The 20,849-nt window shown below is 37.6% G+C and overlaps 1 protein-coding gene across 9 annotated transcripts in view; it reads right to left on the bottom strand.

The window, feature by feature from the left end:
- The window catches only part of nhsl1b (NHS-like 1b), a 115,151-nt gene that overhangs the window by 11,120 nt on the left and 83,182 nt on the right, over nt 1–20,849 (bottom strand). For 5 of the 9 annotated variants that reach the window (XM_048206829.1, XM_048206830.1, XM_048206831.1 and 2 more), the window contains exons 2-5: nt 5,860–6,012; nt 4,159–4,286; nt 1,782–1,974; nt 361–492 (exon numbers count right to left, since the gene is read on the bottom strand). In XM_048206829.1, the coding sequence (XP_048062786.1) occupies nt 361–492; nt 1,782–1,974; nt 4,159–4,286; nt 5,860–6,012 (606 nt within the window). Of the gene's footprint in view, nt 1–360; nt 493–1,781; nt 1,975–4,158; nt 4,287–5,859; nt 6,013–9,558; nt 10,120–20,849 lie in introns of those variants that run through there. The other 4 variants (XM_048206833.1, XM_048206838.1, XM_048206835.1 and 1 more) reach the window with 3 other exon arrangements.

Below are 20,849 nucleotides of genomic sequence, written 5' to 3'. Positions count from 1 at the left end.
GATGCTGAGATTATATAACAGAGCGCTGAGAGAAAGCATGCAAGAAATCCCCATTTATGCCACGAGAGATGATTAGCAAATTAATAGATGATTTGAATATAAACTTATGAGACAGTAATTTTAAATCGGAATTTAATTAATTTCGAATTGGGAAATCAAAGAGATTAGGATGATCCTAAGACTTCTAAAATCAATGCACAGAAAATGCATTGAGATGGGAATAAAAGGCAGGGTCATGACAAACTACATTATATGGTCATGACAACTACAGTACTACATGAAGATGACTACACAGCCATCTAAATGGAAACAGGCGAGGCAGGAGCAGCAACACAGATAGCTGGCAAAGCCATACCATACCTAGTTCCTGTTGGACGCTGTCAGGCACCCCTGAAATAGTCTTTCTTCGCTTAACCTTCTTGGGCCGGCGGACCAGAGTGTCAGTGTTTATTAGGGAGCGGCGGATGCTGGCCTGCCTGTCAAACGTCTCCCCTGGAGACCAGTTGACGAGGGCAGACAGGCAAAAGGGCCAGTTAGTAACATACATGCATCACACATGCAGAGCACACACGCATACTGTACCATTAAACTTTCATGCAGAGCCACACACATTCTGCATAAGCAAAATAATGTGAAAACCAGACCAAAATTTGACAAAGACAAAACTGCATACATATCAACACTCCTTTCATGTTTAAGCGTGTCTGTCTCAAGAATGTAAGTAATGTAACGTAAATATGTTGGGAGGACAAAATAAAGGAGTTCAAGAAACAGCTCTTAAAAACCCTATCTTATTCAAATAATAAACCTTAAAATTGGGCGTTATGACTGATTTGAGTAATTTAGTTTTGACAATGTATGCATGTACTTTGTTTGCCTTTGCATGGCAGTATGGTGGTTAGTTAGTTCTCTGATCTCTCTGATCTGTTGTACACTAGGGGAAATTCTAGATCTAAATACAAAGTTCTTACTCTATACGAAGTATATAAAGAGGAAACCCTGGTTTGAAACATAACATTAGAAACAGTATTTTATACAAAAGCTCTTTTGCGCTGCAAGATGTGCTGTAGCACTGCAAAAGCAAGGGAACCCCAGAGACTGGGCACTGTTGACTAAGCCTCAGCACGCTGGGATGCCTGACTAAGTCACAGAGCTGACAGACTGAATTAGTGTGTGGTGTGTATTTGTGTGAGCTTTAAAGTCTAATACAGCTTCTTCCTGAGTCATAGTGAAGTTCAGAATTTTTTGAAGGGATTGGACATACAGAGCTTATTCTGTGTGAAGAAGACAAGTAGGAAAGACTGTTCTTTTGGATAAGGTGTCTGTGTGTTCATAGTGATGCACAGCTGAATATGTGCATTGGCAGGGAGACTGAACGCCCAAACAGATAACTCTCAAAGGTCAAAGAGATAGAAGGAAATGACAGAACTGTTAATATGAGAACTCTTAATGCCCTCAGACATGTTCATGTTAGATCTATTCATGTGGTTATACATCAAGAACAGGCAATATGTAGTGATCATGCATGCAGTGCTCAAATGTTAGGTACAGACAAATCAGTTAGGAATAAATTAAGAGGAATTACAAATAAATTCCGTTTACAAATTCTAAGATTTTACTGATTTTGACGAAAGATCCACATGAAAGTAATGTAACGAAACACAGACCGACTATATGAATTGTAGACTGATTGGAGACACAACATAGAAGTGACACTTTTTTTTTAACGTTTCTGCAGTGCTGGCATGTTTGACTAACAGCTGATGGGATATATTTTCTACCTGTGACATCGATGGGGACAATATCCGTGAGAACAGCCTGAGCCTGCTGCCTCATCTTCTCTTCTGGAGTGGGCAGGGGCGGGGCTTTAGACCGTGACATTTGTCCATCAACCTCAACCCCCTCCTCCTGTGTGGAATTTTGTGCTCTCATTTGGCAGGAGTCTTTCTCTTCCTCTCCTGAAGATGCTGTGGACTAAAAAGAGGTGAAAATGCAGTGAGTTTCATGACTACGGGGGCTTATAGAGAAAAGTCAACAGAAAAAACGAAATTTTTGAGACTAGGAGTTAATATCCAGACTAAGAGCTCCTACACCCCTTATTTCTCTTTAGATTTAGTCAAGGGTTAAGGGTTGTGTGCACCAACTTATTGGAGCTTCAGGAGTGTACAGAGTGGCTTCACAGGCAACTGACTATCAAACCACACACACACACACAAACATACTGAGAAACTCAGAGAAAGAATAGAGAAAGGGAGCAGAGAGAGGGGGGAAACCAGTGAGGCGTTAAAACTCTGCTCATGCATTGTGATTCTGAAATGAGAACGCTGTTTGCAGAGTTACAAGAGGACCATCTGAAGTTTCAATCCAACACCTGGGCCTCCCTCAGCCTCCCAAACAAACCAACTGTAGTTAAATCACTACAATACATTTAATTATCCATCCAGGTCACTGACAATAGCCAAAAACCTATTCACAGCTGCCTGAGGTCTTGTTTTATGATTCAACATGTTATTAGCTGTCCTGCCTCAGTCAGAGTGGAATGACTTTCAGTGTACAATAAAGAGTATGAAGAATACATCACATTTTAATGACCAATTCTACAATGGAACAGCAGTTAATATGTATTATTAAATATGCTTGAATGACAGCTAACCTTGATATGCACATAAAAAGACAATGTAAGAATACTTTGTTCTCCTTAAAATAATAAACTTTCTCCAGTATTTTTTCTTTGTAACCCCAGAGCTCTTTAAATTGTTATAAACTGTCCATTAAACCATAAACAAATGTATTCCAATGTTATGCTTGCCTTGATTAAACCTTCAATATTGTTTAATCTATTGTTTGAATATTGTTACTTTAGCTTGCTCCAATAAAATAATTGAATGAATATTATTTCCTTTTTCTATACATTTTAAACCAAAAATAAAACAAAGCACCAAAAACTTTTACAAGCAGCAAAGAATTTTTATGTTTCATGATCTTTAGCCATGGAAATAACATCTTGAAAAGAAAAATTGCTTTTCAATGATATAACAAAAAGCAAGAGAAAGAAATAACAAGAAAAGAAAAGAAATTAAAAAGAAAGAGGAACAGAGTCCAGCACTGTAACCCGAGTTATCCTCATTCCAGTGGGCTGGGAAAGCAGGTCTAGGGTGGTGAAGGAGGTTAAAAGGGCATGGGATCCCTTAGGGTGGGCCAGGGGCAGAAGGAGGACAAAAGGACCCCCGAATCTTTGCTTTTACTGGGTCTGACCTTTCCAGGGCCCCTGAACGCAGTGTGATGAGGAGCAATAAAGAAACGAGGGAGAATGAGGGCAAGGGTATGCTGTGCTATAAACAAAACCGCATGATTTCTTGCTAAAACGTTTATGATTGTCCTATCGAATTAATTCAGTAAAAGCCCTTTTCTTTGAAAACTTGTTTTCAATGCTTATACGCTAAACAGCCGCTATCTAGAATGCAATATCTATATAAATATAACTATTTTAACACACTGTGAGTAATAGTTTCATTAGATTGTCAGTCTCCCGGGGTTCAGCAGCTTTCATAATGGGGCCACACATGGCTGACAACATTAATGAAGCCAGCAGAGATACTGAAGAACTGAGGCGGGAACTCCACAGAGGCACATGTGGGAGGCTGTGATTCAGTACCCAGAAGCCATATGCAGACAGACACTCTCCAGCAGAGGGCAGCCAATTCCTACAGGCTGCTACACAGTCAGCTTTCAAATCTGATTTGATAACAGATCATTCTTTTGTGGCCAATAATAAATATGGTGGGAAATACTGTAAATATATACTAACAAAATAATTCCTTGAATAACTACATGAATTAATGTTTCAAAAAGGAAAAAAAAAAGAAAGAAAAAAAGTCAGGCATCAAAAATGTTTTAGTACATTTAAAAAACTATACAGAAAAAAAAGAGTATAGGAAAAAAGTAGGAACTAGGATAGAGTATTTTTAAACTATATATAAAATGCGTAATAATAATAAAAAGGGTAATGATTATATTTAATATATATATATTTTTTATTATTAAAGATTATTCAATCTGTTTCAAACATCAAGTCAAAACCAATAACCAGAAAAACAATTTAAAAAAAGCTAAATATGGTCTACATGTGGTCTCTGATATTTTGTTAAATAGGCCTACCTTTTTATCAGCGTCATCACCTTCGATGTCCTCATCCTCGTGTTGCGAGTTTGAGGAGCCTGAGAAGGTGGGCCCCTGTGAGTAGTACTGTGAGCTGCGGAAACCATCTTTCCTCAGCTTATCACATTCTGTGGGAACAGAGCAGACATATCAAGATCAGGATGAAAAGAAGTTCTAAGGAACTTTCAAACATGAGTTGAAGCATAGAAGCAGACAGTGTTTATTTAGCTCCCTCTTGTGGTTTGAGAGAGAACAGACCATTTGTGGGTCTTTATGAAAATGACAAATTATGCAAATTGTATGATCCAGCTAATAATAAAATAATTCAATTAAATTTTATGTTTAGCACCTTTACAAGAAAAGTATTCTGGATGAGAGAGAACTAGAGATTAGAAAAGAGTAAAAGACCTGTTCTGCTCTGTATGTGTGTGTGTGTGTGTGTGTGTGTGTGTGTGTGACAGTCTGCAGACTGCATCATGCTGGCTTTCTAAGCTAACTGTTGCAGATGGCAGCTCCATTCCCTTGGCACACATCCCACAGTCCCTTCAGTCATTCAGTCAGCTGAATCCAGTAGTCTCTCTGCTGACAAAAAAAGCTCATCTGCTGCATGTCTGTCATTATTTCCTGGTTTTATGACACTGCACTGCAGCTGTGCGATGCACTCCATTAAATAGCTTAAGTGTGTAATTTCTATGCCACTAAGGGCAACAAACTGAATTGCAAAAATATTGATTTGTTTTGCAAAGTCTTCCCAAACTATTCCCTCATCCGCCATTGGTCAAAAAAAAAAAAAAAAAAAAAAAGATGAAAAGATGCTCAAACAGAGCAACGTTTTGATAGCATCACAGAGTCATAGTGTTTACACTTTTGGAGAAATCAAATGAGTGGCTTACTTATGGCTGTCTTTGCATATTAAACTGATATAGAAAAATATTTAACAAAGTGCAAAATGACAAAAACAGCCAGACTGTTAAAATGTCTTCCTCTAATTCTCCAAAACCGCTATTTATTCTGTTTGCTAATCCTTTACAGTTTCCTTCAACACTTATTTGTCAGCCAAGACTTTAAAGAGACAAGCAGGTTTACAAACGCTTTTTAACTTGTCATAAAAAAACATTCAAGACACCTGTGAACTTCCTCTGATCTACATGTGCCTAGTGTTATTTGTCTTGGCAGAATATAAGTGTTTAATCACTAAGAGTTTTTTCCTGATCAAAGAGAGACTGCCAGAAAAGAAAAGACATAACAAGTGAGTGGGAAGTATAAACAACATTGGGGAAAAGTGTTTGATGGTACAGCTCTACCTTTCCTCATGTCCTCTAGTCTTCCTCTCTGCCATCTGAAGGCCTGAAGTTTCTATTAGAGTAATATGACCTACACACCTGTGCCTATATAATTAATCAGGCTTCACATCAGCCACCTGCACTGTTAGATCAGTCTTGGGTTACAATTAACTTTCAGGCCAGAATCTGCTAATTGAACCTTGATCTGTACCGCTCTGAGCTGAACTGTTAAGTCGACCCCAGGATGTCACTAACAGGCCGTTTCACAGGTGTCCAGTGTGAACTTCAGAACAACGAGTGACATCATGGGCACGTTCACCTGCTGCTCGATGTGTTTGTTCCCATAACAGTGCTGATGTCATGAGAACTGCAGCAGGTTTGAAGTTGAATCTGGTGTATAAAGGTGTGCGGCTCGTACCTCTGAGAGCTGTTTTCAAGTTAACTTTGGCCTGGCGGTGCAGGTCTTCCACGCAGGCTGGTCTGGAGCCTGGCAGAAAGACGTTCTCCTGCTGGTGCCATGGAGCCGTGTAGTGCACAGTCCACTTTTTCTCTTCATCCAGATTAGATACAGCTAAAAATAAACACAAAGACACTTAAAATTATTAATATGCCATAATAAACATTTAAAATTACCTAAATGCAGCCGTTTATTTTAGCAAAACTCATGGAACTCAACGCAAAGAACATGTATACCAAATGCAAGTAATAGAGACCAAATGTGTCCATTTGTGGACTCACAGTGAGTCAAAACAGAGCCAAAAGGCTTTCATTTTTGTTTTAAACTTTTGCTACACTTTTAACTGAGTGAACCCTAAAAACTAGAACCAATGAGTGACCCAAAGTGAACAGGAAGATCAGTACTACCCAACAGAGGTGCAAATGGGCCATGAGGTAAAGGAGAATCTTGAAGGAAAGACCCCTGGAGCTGGAACCCCCAGCTGTCCCGACAGCAAACAAACAAAAACAACAGGCTGGTCGTTATAACGTGAGAGGAAGGGAAAGTAGAGGAGCAGGGGTGGGGGTTTTCTCACAGGTGCGAGGAACTCTGTCCACAGGTGGCACTGGGCCATTAGGCCGTGATGGCCCATCATGTGATATCTGCCAGACTGACAAGCAGAGCCCACGGGAGGTCATTGTGTTCATTTATGAGGCATCAGGACTTTCAATATAGAAGTGATTTCTTAGTCGCTCTTCAGAGAGACTAACACATACTGATGTGTGACTGCAAATTAATCTATCAAGGGCTTCTGTGCATAGCTTCAGGTATAAACTCAGGCCAAGTCATTGCGAGACATTTTAAAAAAAAGACATTTTCAATTTGAATTTCAAAATAAATAAAAAGAGACACTGATGATGCTAAAATACAGTTGTTTGGATCCAAAAGTACAATATGAAGACTGTGGGCAGGGGGAAGAACTGAAGTCAATCAATCCAAGTGTGAAAGCATGTATTTTCATTCCCTCTCCAGGTTTTTCTCTGTTTATTAACCACAACACTGGGTCTTTGAACTTATTGTTCAAACCAGTGCTGGGCTTCAAAGATACACTTTCTCCTCAAAGGTATCATCTGTGAATGTGCAGACATCAGGCGGGACAAAGCAGTCAAACACATGAGAGGATTCAGAGGGCATTTAGTACTGTAGAAAAACATGTTACAAATACAGTCGTTTGTAAACTGAACGACACTGATTCATTGCTGAATCTCTCTGTTTAGGAAATAAATGAACTGCTTAAAGTCTGTGAGTGCAACCAAAACATCAAGCTTCAAAGTGCAGAGGGCTTTAGCTTTTTGCTGTGTATTATTAAATACTTTGAACAAAAATTGAATCACAGATGTGTCCCTAGAAAGTGTCCACAGTCGGAAATATTGGAAACATTGAGTTTTTATTGAATTTTTGCTTTTGCCTAGGGTTAGTACCTAAATGTTATGTGATCATGGCTTCATTGGTATGGTGACAACTAAACAGGTCAATAATCTACCAACCAGCTGACGCTGTCACATAACAAGACCAACACGGAATCTACGCAAACAGAATTCAATAGAATTGGAACGTAGTGTAGTTCCTGAACACATCACTGCAAAAAAAAGATACTGAAGCACTTTGTTCATTTCAAACAAGAGGACGACAAAATCAGATGCACAAAAAGCATTAAACAACCTTAGTACTCAGTAGGAGAGATAAAAGTGAGCAAGCCCTTTGAAGTGCCTACAATAAATATCAGATTATTCTAGAATGGGCAATACACACACACACACACTCGCACCCAGATAGCCCAGTCCCCAACCCATTAAACCTGTCTGTGTGCTCTTGGGGAGTGAGGAGAGCGGCAGCAGGAACAAAAACCTGCATTGTGCCCAACATCAATCTCCACATCAGCCTGAGCTCAGCACTCAGAATCAGCCTATTCAAAACTCCCATAATCCCTCTGGTCCTGCTCGTACCCACATAAAACACACACACACACACTTTGCAGTTACCAACACGTGTAGCACTGGAATATGGATGAGCTCATCCACCAAATTTCAGCTCAGAAGATAAATGATCATAATTAAAAATGAATCACAACTTTAATTTATTATCATTTTATTAATTTGTTTATTGTGCTCCGTACTCAAACAAAAATATTTATTAAACATTATTATTAACATTGGATTATGTTTTTTAAGGCTTGCCATTTAATTTAGCTAATTAAGGCATTTTATGGTAATGAACTACAGGTTTTAGTAGATCAACCAGTATATGGTTCAAGAGCAAATCAACATTATTTAAAAACATCATATACATTATTTAAATGTTGAAGTGTTGATAATAAATTCTGATTAGTACAGTTAAGGCAATCAAATATTTTAAAATATTAAATATTACAATATTCTTCAAATATTTAATAAAGTTGTAATATTCTTTTCTATTTTTTCTTATTTTTTAATATTACTATTTCTAATTTTCTATACAACAAAATCTATACTACTTTATCTAAAAATTAAAAAAAAAAAATATTAAAAAGTAATTAAATGAAATTAAAAAGTAATATTCAATTCAAAATTTTGGGATCTGTTAAAAAATTATATTTAACAATGTTATTAAAATATTAGTGTTATTAAAGAATAACTTTAAGTGAAAATGAGATGAGGGCTAAGTAATTTAAATGTAAAAGTAGTAGCGAATTGAACCTTCGCCGGGAGTTTGATTGACAAGCGATCTAACCAATCATAACGCTGAATCCGCCATTTTATCCGACAAAGCAGTCAGGAGTTAGAAGTTTAACCTCGGTGGACTTGAACTTGAAAAATGGTGTGTACTGACATCTTTCTGCGTTTGAAACAACATTCATTCTCATGTTTATTTGATGCTATTAATTAACTAGGAAGAGATGATCAGTTCACGAGCCGCTTGAACTGAGGCGCTACAGTGATCTGTCACGACCATGGTCACGACACATTAAAGAGCCACAAAATGGCTTTTATTGTTCGAATTTCTTTAAAAATTACACAATTTGAAAGCTGGGACTTTGTTTAATATCATAAGTAACCTGCTTTGTCTTGTCTGTCGACGCGTGGTCAATGTCCTCTTTACTCCGCGATGTATTTTTCACTCTATGTGAAAAATGTCGCCATGGCTTATTGGACAAAGCAACAGTAACTAAGGGCGGCGGGTCTTTGCGAAGGGTCAATTGAGCATGCACATTAAATGTCGACCAATAGAGATTTTAAACTAATAAAGTACTAATATACTGTGCATATCTAACGTAAACATTTGAAAATAGTGTAGATATAAAAAAACATGCATACGACCACTTTTGTGCATAACAAGGTCATTCTCTGGTCATCATAAGCAGCATCAAGGTGTTGACAGGTTTGTCTATTACGTGTACAGGAAATGACTCATCTGTCCATGTTGAAATACAGATTTACAGCTCTACATGAACTCTGAACTTAAACACCTGTAACTTAAGACCTACACACAATCTGACACATTCGATGAAATCCCTAAAAATTAAAATAAACCACTAGCTGAGAGATTAATAAATCGCAGTTATTTAAACAAGTTCAGAAAACCAACTAGAAACCCGTCTGATCTCCATCAGCACTGAAAAAAACGTGGCCAAAGAATTCTCACCCTTCCGTTTGAAGTATTTTATGACCGACTTGAGCGAAGTCCCGATGAACACCATTATTCCAGAGTGTGCGAGGCAGGTGGACCCTGTGTAGAATTGTCACGGCCTCCCAGTACACGGGAGCGCTGGACGAGTAGTGTGCCGACAAGCCTGTGTCCTTTTGCCAACAAGTCAGTATGTGCCTCTCCCCATTTGATCAACGCTTATCGCCTCCACAATGAGCCCCTCCTACACATACACACACCCTCAACCCAACCCTGGGAAACACCTCCTCCTCCCTTACACACACACACTCACTCCCTGGGGCTTGGAGGGAGGGGTGTAGTATATGCCCCTCTGTTCATCTGTGCTTCGGTTACCAAGGAGTTCTCCTGTATGATCAGCTCATCCGAAGTATCCGCCCTGCTTCTTCCCTAATACAAGCTCATAGGAAACAGAAATCGCAAATGAGATCTCTTTAATCTCTCAATTGTTTCTCCTAGGCCACAATTAGCCGAAATTGAGTTTTGCTAAAATTTCAGATTTTTTTTTTTCTATGAAAAAAAAAAACGCTCTGTGTCTCCAGAGTCAAAGATATCTCAATAGTCTCAAATGCTCAGATCCCAAAGTTTTTGTTTCTACTCTAATACATAAACAAATAGGTAAGACAACAAGTCCCCGTCAACAGTCTTGAATATGTTCATTTTCATTTCTCCTAAGACATTTTAGCAGAAACATCTAGATAAGTCACCAGAGCTCTAAAAAGAAGAACCTCTGAGCAATAAAATTCATCTGTCACACAACCAGGCATGTGTGTTCATACATTCGTCATTCACATATGTGCGCATCAGTCTCGGTCTTCGCTGGAAGACAGAAGGAGCAGGTCTCCCACTGATAAGCCGGCTTGCCGTGTTAGCACACAGCCACTGAATCTAGACCACTGGAATATAGATCACACACACACAATCTGCCTCATTGTCTACACACACACACACCCACACACACACACACACCATGACCCTGATTCTTTTCATTATGAGGGGGTGTAGAGGGATCTGAATGGAAGGGGGGACGAAGGGTGGGTGAATTTGGACCTGAATGGGGTTGCAAATGATTACTGAACTAGAGGAGGTAATGCATTGAACACCCCTCCCCCCTAAAATATCCCAATCACCCCCACAGCAAGCCAAACTCATACTTCTAGGCCTTTCTTGATCTTTACTCACTTATATTTGGATGTTAAAATGTTTTTATGTGTAACAAGTGAATCTGAAAGAGGAAACATGTGTGTGCTGCTCTCTTTTACTCACTGCCAAATTCAAACAGTGAGGCTTTTCTCTGCATACGGCCCATATCCGGCCTCTTCCTCTCGAGCCTATTCTCTCTGCACGTGCATTTGTGTGTATTCCAGACTCGCTGTTTCCATGCTGTCTGGCACGTGTACGGTATCAGGATTATGTAGCTGATGGCGGCTGCAGTAATTAACGCGCTATTGTTCTGTTCTCACATAACAGACGGCTCAACATCTCGGTCTGTCGCTGCAGGATTACAGTCATTTCAGGCTGTCTATCTGCGTGTGTGTTTATGTATGCGTATTGTGTGATATACCTCATGGCTAGTCACTTTAAGAGAAATGGCAAATGTATGACAATTGCACAAAAGTTTATTTCCCGCATTCAGGCGTGAGGCATGTTCGCCAAGTGTAAGAAATCTATTCATGAGATTCCAGGGTGAAGTTGATGAACAGCCAATCAGAGTGCTTGGATTTCTCACACTTTTCACACTTGGTCTGGGCTCTCTGCATCCAACAGATCCACACTCACCCACATTATGTGTGTGTATGTGTAATGGAGCTGTTATATCCCTCCCCCTTCACACGCACACACGTATGCTTTCTCAAACCATTTCCCGCAATTGTGAAAGGTGAAAATCATCACATGAGAAAACTCAAAATGGACTATCATACAGTGAGGTCCAAAAGTGTGAGAGCACATCGAAAATCTTTTATTATTTATTTAAACATGGACATGTTTTAATATTTTGGAAAATTTTAAAACAAAAATAATGATTTAAAATAAATTAGCATTCAGGGTTCAGCACTATTTTATGCCATTAATCAAATATGCAAACTTGTGAAATTACGTTAATTTTTCAATTCAACTTTGTATTAAAAAAAAAAATTCTTATGTAAAAAGTTAAATGTTATAAAATAAGCAGCATTTAGGATTCAGTACTATTTTAGGTCACTAATCAAATATGTGATTTGACTAATGACATTCATATTAATGTCAATTCAACTTTAATTTAGACTTTAATTTATTTTAATACTCATCTTCAGTATTGGGGGTTACTTTTAAAAGTAAAGGTGCGGTCACACTGCACTTTTCGTTCCATTGACTTCCATTCAAACGCATGCAAATGTGTCAGACCGGAAACGCAAGCTTGTACGAAAAAATTTCGCATTTCGCTGCGTTCCAAAGTTCAAGTTTGGTGAACCTGCGAATTCGCATCACGTGAACACGTGCGACCAGTAGAAGATCGATTTGTCATGGCATGACCTCTTGGCTGAATTAAAAGAATGATATTTTTGCAGTAAAGTCGAGTAGTTTCTATATTTTTACATTTTGAATGTATTACTTTAAGTTATATGTTGAATTCGTGTTTATAAAAAAGACGCTGTAGACAGTGACGTCATATCATGACTGTTACAGCATCCGAAGAAATTTTGCATGTTCAAAGTCTAGAGTGACCGCGACTTAATGCATTACAATATTGCGTTACTCCCTAAATAATCCTCAGGCTGAAGGAAATGCAAATTCACACCTGGACAATAGAGGGTGCAGCTCAATTAAACCAGGTGAAAAAAGTTCAACACTCTTACTTCAGCAATAAAACAAAACAAACCAACAAACAAAAATGTAATGTTTAACTAAAGTCATTTTTGCTTATTGGTATAGCTAAATTGGATCATCAAAGGTCAGCAGCACAGACATTGGTTAATGTGTAAACCAATAAAAGTGAGATTAAATACATAAAGTATATTTGTGTATAGTACATAAAGTAGGTTTGCGTAATACTCTAAGTTTGCATTTCACGGTTCTTATTCATTTTGTGGAATACTGAATCTGTTTTTGTGCAAGTGAGATGAGTAAATGTTTTCTCACATTTAGGCTAGAACTACAATAACCTTCATGTTTACACAGCGCACACAACACCGCTGCATCTTACTCCCAATTTATCTCAACACGGGGACAGGAGAGGTGACAGTTAATTCCATTACTTGTTTGAAAAAGTAACTCAGATATTTTGTTGTAAATTTAAAAGCAATGCATTACTTTACTAGTTACAAGAAAAAGTAATCTTATTATGTAACTTGTGTTAATTGTAATGCATTAACCCCAACACTGTTCCTCTCTTATCTTGCCCTTCTCTAAATTTCTCTGTCCTCTCATAAACTTCTATCCTCCCCCATTTGTCATTCATTGCTTTTGGTGCTTATTAACGTAATCCCTATTGATTTTTCCTCTTTTTTCCCTCAAAGCCTATCCTGTGGGTTTGTTGGACTGATCTTAAAAGCATTTGTCTGATTTATCCTAGAGTGTGTGGTAGGTACGAAGAGACCTTCCGCCAGCACTGAATCTGTTCAGAGTGTTTGTTCAGTTTACTGAGGTCAGCTCTCACTGAACACAAACACAGCTGTCACTGATACTCTGCTAAAACTAATACAAATATTCTGCATTTTCAATCTGCAGTTAGGCAATGTGGAGTGAGGAGAGAAAGTCAAGGTCTTCCGTTTTTGCTAGGTTGAAACTTTATTTGATCCATAAATAAGTGTCATGGCGTGATAACAAATCCTTCGAACTTTGAGGAAAACAGAATTAATGACACTGCAGCAAAGAAGTTAGAGATTAAGCACAAGAGCACATGCACATAAATCCACATATAATTGCAGGTTAGCTAGAAAGATTGTTTTCTTTTTTCAAGGTCAGTCTTAATGACACAATCAAACAACACTCAAGAGAATAATTTAGACAAACAGTTACAACACATTAGTTTCTCACATTTATAACTTTGTCTACCTCGTTTTAATGACTGACCAGCAACTTCAGCAATCACTGGGCTAAGAGTGAACTGCCCGACGGCCGACCGTCGGCTTGGTGTGTTCTGGCCTTAAGAAGTGATGGTCACTTGTGTGTACGCGTCAATATTTAAGTGCATTATTTTTCTAAAAATCTTTGTGTCTGTAAGTAAATAATGAGAGAATTATCATTTTCAGTTGGAGCATCTCTTTAATGCCTTTTGTTTTCAATTTTATTATTAGTTTTGTATTTTTTTGTTTATTATATGTGGTATATAGGTTTATTTACTATTTATTATAATAATAAATAATATAATGAATGTAAATGAAAATGTAATTTAAAATTTAATGAATTAAAAATTATATTATTTATTACCATTCCTGGCAGTTTTACTGTATTTAATTTTTCCTGTTTTATTTTATTGCATACTGTATTATAAAATGTTTACTATGAAATGATTTACTATTTGTATTAATACTTTGGCAAAATATTATGTAAAATAACCACATCTATAAAGTACTTTAAAATTGTAAGAATTTAAATATAAGGAGAACATGACTATGAAGACAAAAAAAAAAATTCTGTAGTCAGTAACAGTGGAAGCCTGAAGCTGATGATGAGGTCATCAACCTGAGTCAAGAGGAATCTTTTGTTAGTGTAAAATGCACACACACACACACACACACACACACACACACACACACACACACACACACACACACACACACACACACACACACACACACACAAATTCTGTGTAACTCTGCCTTTGCTTCAGACCCCAAACACTTTGTATTTACCCATAACAAATAACTCAATCCCTCACTATGAGACACAGTAGCTGTAAAACACTTATCAACCGTCTACTGCCACATATGAGACAAGAGGAAATCTGCATAAAAACAAACATTGCCTACTTGGTTCTGAAAGAAAGGCAATAAAAGGCTGCAGGGTTGGAAAGCGTTTGAAATCAGGCCCGGGCTTATTAGCATTTGGTTTGATTTGCAGATAAGGCTCGTTAACAGAGCAATGGTCTGCTAAGATGACAGAAAACAGCCAGACAGAGGACTCGAGCGCTTGGCACTCCACTGATCCCGCATGAAGTTACCTCATGTCAGTGTGTTTATGCAGGAGTAGTGACGTATTGTGTTGTGTCCTGAAAAGGAGACTCAAGCCATGCCTGGCCGCAGCGTGTCTGCATGAGAGTATGTGTGTGTGTATAAAAGGTCAGGCATTGTGTTGAATAATAGGCTTGGGCCTCTCAGTGAAGGCATTCCCTGCAATTGTATCGTCAACGTCTAATGGTTAAAGCTAGACTGAACACAGGACACATAACGTACAAGCTAACTGAGGGAGGAGAACCTTCAATAGACTACAAACGGCATCAGAATGAATACATTTCTGAGAATAACCAGAGATGGATGAAGAAAAGAAAAATGATTCCCTTTGAAGTGGAGTCGTTCAGAAAGCCACACCTTGGTGAGAACACAGAAAAGCTGAGCATGAAAGAGAGATGCAATAAAACATAATTCAAAGGGAAAAGATCAGAAAGGAGGGGAAAGCATTAGTTGTTGCTGTTAATGAGTCGGCTTCTTTATGAATTAAAAATCACTGAAAATTTATTCAGATCACTAATGTGGGGAAACTCTTTCTGAGAAACTCCTGCAGAAATGAGGTCAAAGTGCAATTTTCTTCCCCCGGCTTTACAAGTGTCTCTCTGAGGAAAGACCTTACCTGAATGTTTAGATAAAATAAGTAAAAAAAAAAAAAAAAAATCACACTTGCAATGCTAACTAATAATAACCGAATGTAGTCCTATTGTTGTGTGGATGCTTTCACTAATGTCCATTCAGCTTCCTGCACCCCAGGAACAGTCATATTTGGCCTCTGTTTCTGTTTTCTTGTCTAAAAGAGAATAACAACCCTGGCTGGCTATAAATAAGACCAACAACAGTCTGTTTTCTGCACACAAACAGGCAAGCAATGGTCAGCAAGTTGCCTTTTCTACAGGACACCAGGCGGTTAGCTGTTAATGTGTCCCCCTCACACAAAGTCTTTTCAGCGAGTTTCTCTCTGAGGAGTTAGAGCCGTTAGAGCCGTTTGTTTGGACACTGAGGCAGTTTTGTTCGGACATGCTGAGAGCAGTAATTCTGTCTTTTTTGTGGGGAGATTTAAGGGCTGACTAAAAGTGATTGTGCCTTTCTGTTTCAAATTACTATTAAACTTGAATAATTTGACTCCTTTCTCTCAATTTAACATGTATGATATACTCTACCATTCAAAAGTTTGGGGTCAGTAAGATTTTTTTAATGCTTTTGAAAAGTCTCATGCTCACCAAGGCTGCAAATAATAAATAAATTAAAGGCTGCAAAACAGTAATATTATGAAATATTATTACAATTTCAAATAAATGTTTTCTATTTACATATATTTTAAAATGTAATTTATTCCTGTGATGGTAAAGCTGCATTTTCAGTAGCCGTCACTCTAGTCTTCAGTGTCACATGATCCTTCAGAAATCATTCTAATATGCTGATTTAATGCTCAAGAAACATTTCTTATTATTACAGGTTAAAACAGTTGTGCTGCTTAATATTTTTGTGGAAACCATCATACATTGTTTCAAGATTCTTTGATGATTACAATTTAGCACTTATTTTAAATAGAAATCTCTTGTAAAATTTTCAATATATAGATACATATTGACTACATGAATAGTAGTGTATATGTTTTGGGGTTTCTGGAGCTCAACTGGTAGAACATGGGTTTGACTCCTTGGGACCACACATACTAATACAAATGCATACTTGGAATGCATGCTTAAAAACATCTGCCAAATGCATAAACATGTTTGCCTGTGGACCCCATGTACAGCAGCTGTCTGAGGGGAGTTATTACTGAAGAAAAGCTTCAGTTTGAGCACTAGTCTCATGGCACCTCATCAGCTGAAGATGTTCCATTGCAATGACCTGCCAAAGCACACAAAGCTCTCTGTTTCCCCAATGTACAGAGCATAGAGAATTAGATGAGGCAGAATGCATGGAAACAAGTGAACCTCACACAAACTGGGGTGTCTCAGGACACATCAGACATGCACACACACATTCAAAGTCTTCTGCATTATGGATTTTAGCAACAGGACAAATAATTGGAAAGCAGTCTTTGTTTCAAGCCCTTTGTGCATTAAATGCACTAGGTGCACATGCTGGCTGTAAAAGGTCATGGGGATAGTATGTCAATACGATTTCAAAGACTTTGTGCTTGTCTCATCATATGACCAACCTCTAATGCAGCTCATTGAATTCATCAGGATGGACAAGTCGTGTGTTCTGTCTAGTCCTGTTTAGGTTAATGATTGAGACAAAGACCGTCCTGCAAATCCACATGTGATTTTGGCTTTGATATATGGGATAAATTCAATAACATATTAAAGATTAAAGACTATTCTTTGAGATAAAAGAGTCTGACTGATCGTGATTTAAATTTTACAGGAGGATCGTACGATTAATCAGTGTGCATTATAATTGTACTAATTATACTAATTACTCTTCATTTCATTGGATAGAAGCATTCAGCACCAATACAAACAAAAACTAGAAAACAAAACATAATTTGTCACTTATGATATACTACTGTTCAAATGTTTAGGGTTGGTAACATTTTTAAATGCTTTTGAAAGAAGTTTCTTATGCTCACTAAGGCTGCATTTATTTGATCAAAAATACAGTAAAACAGAAATATTACAATTTAAAATATATGTTACATTATCCTTCAGAACTCATTCTAATATGCAGATATGATGTTTAAGAAACATTTCTTATGATCAATACTGAAAAGTTGTGCTGCTTAATATTTTTGTTGAAATTTTTTTTTCACCAATATTTTTTGTTGTTGTTGCATTTTTAGATTTCTTTGATTAATAAAAAATTCAAAAGAACAGCATTTATTAGGAATAGAAATCTTTTGTAAGAATATAAATTATAAATGTATTTACTGTCGCTTTTGAACCATTTAACGCATCCTTGCTGAATAAAAGTATCAAATAATCTTACTGACCCCAAATTTTTGACTGGTAGTGTATATTTAAGAATAAAAGGGCACCTTGAGTTTTCAGTAGGGCTGGGAGATATAGTCAAAAAAGTGATCATGATAAAATTTCAGTCAATATTGCAGTCGATATAATTCACTGATTGGCCAGCTACTTCATCAGCATCACACGCTTACGTCATGGTGCTCACATGAACAGCATCGGCCAACACTGAGCCGGCGATCTGACGTAGGAATATTTAAAAAATTTCTTTACTACCTTTCTGGGCCTTGAAAATGGTAATAACGTTGCAGTCTATTGGAGACCAGAAAGCTCACGGATTTCATCAAAAATATCTTAATTTGTGTTCTGAAGATGAACAAACGTCTTACGGGTAAGGAACATCATGAGGGTGAGTAATTAATGAAAGAAATTTTTGGATGAACTAACCCTTTAATGTAATGGAGAAGGTGAAATTTAACCCACTTTGCTCCACCATGGCCAATGCTCATCCAACCCAGCAAGTGTTGATCAGGCGATCAACATCGACCCTAAAAGGTGAGGCAAAATCGAACAGCGTCAAAAGCAATCTATGAGCTGCAGGATGTCTAGGCCTGATTAGGAGACGATAAGCAGCATGGAGCTAGAGTTCCCATAGAGCTCGTAATAATGGTGTGTGGGGGTATCTCTGGGGACAGGGGGTAAATATGTCTGATTCCGATGTACTGAAGCAAACTGACCCATATTTGCCACTATAGACAGGAACCGGTGCTCGATAGAGAGAAATAGTGCATGATTAAGACACAGTCTGCCTTCCGGAAGTCAAACTTCATCAGATTCTGGACAAACCCCGGGTTTGATGAAGAGCAAAAGGAATTTGTTAGGAGTAACAGAGCTCTTATAGGACACTTCAAACTGATAAAACTTTGCAAAAATTAACAAGCTGTGAGAAAATTAGGAATATAACAGCCAATTAGTAAAATGCAACCATGTGAGAGATTTGCAACATTGTTTTAGTCAGATTTCCACTGAGACGTCAGCCTCAGGGAGAAGATGGAGTCACTGTTGCTGTGGAAACAGGATGTGACGATGCCAGGACGTACCAACGGGACACCAATCTATCCCTTTTGTCATTAACATGAGAGATTCCGAGCATAAATATGCTGTATTACAAACACACACAATGGGTAGAAACATATCTATATAGAGGAAAACAGGAAAAGAGATAACAATCCAGATCAGTCCATAGAGACTCTTAATGGAAGCATGTGCAAATTAACAGGCTTTTAATAAGTAAGACACACGTGACAGCTGCCATGATAGCGCTGCAGATATTCATCCCACATTAAAACACATAGCACTTAATTATACATAATTATCCTTTACACTATTTTACTGACAAGGCTATCATTTAGCCCTCTTGAAGCAGAGAAAATATTCAAAAAGGCATCTTTGAGGACACCTGGATTTGGAAAGACTAATTTCCTTAAGTGGCAAATATACCCTCAAGTGCAAGCTCAAGGGTGAGGGGTTGTGTAAAGGGGGTTTGTATATCCAGTAATCCTATCCCACAAACCTGTTCTCTCTCTGAATTATGCAGGGAAAAAAAAAAAATGGAAGCAGGGGTTCAAAATCACTCAAATCTCCCCCTCCTCCTCTCCGGTGTCCTATCAATATGATGAAGCACCAGAAATGAAAAAAGAGAGTTCATTTCATATAGATCCTAAGACCACTTTGATAACGTGCCTCTCCCTCTGAGGACTCCCAAAGGAGTCTGGGTAATTCACTGATCAAATATTGAACTTTAAGATGCCTCTGGGATTAACTTTGACAGGGCCCACATATTTCTCTTTAACGACAAAAGAAATTCTCTGTGTCCAAATAGGTGTACTTCTTTGCAGCACAGAATGCAAATAGCAATGTTTTTTTTTATTTTTTATTATTGTTAGTTTGTAGGTTGATCTATTTATGAGAATTATTTTGAGGCAGGTGTTGCAACAGTGGACACTGGACAATCTCAGCTGTGGGCTCAGGCATTTATGTTTTTATTGTTATTAGTATATCATACGTCAAAGAACACACAGGCCAAAGGACAATGCCAACAATGCAGAATAGGTATGTCAGTCAAAGTATTTATAGTACACACAGCTGGATACCTACAAAACATAGTAAATCAACAGTTGAGAATTTCATCATTGAATTCGGTACATATTATGAAAGTACAGGAATTCAAAACGCAGCCAATGAAAACACGGGGGGAAAAAACAGCAGAGAACAACATACAATATAGTACAATCAGTGCTGTTATTATTAACTAAAACTACTAAAATGTTTTCAGCTATTGAAATAAAGTTGAAACAAAATAAAATATAAATATCAAATAAAAAAAATAGAAATGTTGACAAATAAATGAAAACTGAACAAATTTATGAAGCTCTAAAATTACTAAAAATAAAAAAAAAAATAATTAAAAAATAAAGCTATAGGACAAATATAGGACAAAAGGACATAATAAAATTACTAAAATGAAAGTGAAAACTGAAAATATAAGAATAAAAGCTAATTCAAAATATTAATGAACACTGTTTTAGTATATAAATAAATACTAAAATAACACTGAATACAGTACAATACAATATATTGGACAATGTTACTAATGACAGTGTAACTAATAAATTTAATATTACATTTAAAACGTTTGCAATAAGCCTTTCCATTGGCAGAGGTGTCAAGAGGACTCATTTATGGCTGTAAAACACTGTATAATCAGCGCCATCTAGTGGTTACAAGAGGTTCACTGCCCTTTAAATGGCTCATTTCTGTAAATCAAGTTTCCAGAGCAGTCACTCCGTGTTCCTTTCATGCTCGGCATATCAGAACAATACTTGTGAATTTGCACTCCATGTAGCATTAAGGGAGCAACATTTAATATTTAACAAGCAGCATCCCATCTTCTGTCCATATCTTTGATACTCACTGCCTAAATCCTTCTATTCACATTCTCTTCATTCAACTTTTATTTCATAACAAGTCTCTGAGGATCCACAGAGGTCTGGACAGTGATGGAATGGTGGAAATCTCTCCTCCCTATTCTTCATCATTACAGGACCACAGCTCTCTCCTCAACTGAGTTCAGAGCCAAATGATTTAGAGAGGCTGTTATGAACTGTATCATTTAGACTCGCATTCAGTAATTCCACCCTATAGA

Source organism: Megalobrama amblycephala, linkage group LG11 (assembly GCF_018812025.1).
Source record: "Megalobrama amblycephala isolate DHTTF-2021 linkage group LG11, ASM1881202v1, whole genome shotgun sequence".
Lineage (NCBI taxonomy): Eukaryota > Metazoa > Chordata > Actinopteri > Cypriniformes > Xenocyprididae > Megalobrama > Megalobrama amblycephala.
This window is presented reverse-complemented; position numbering and strand designations above follow the sequence as displayed.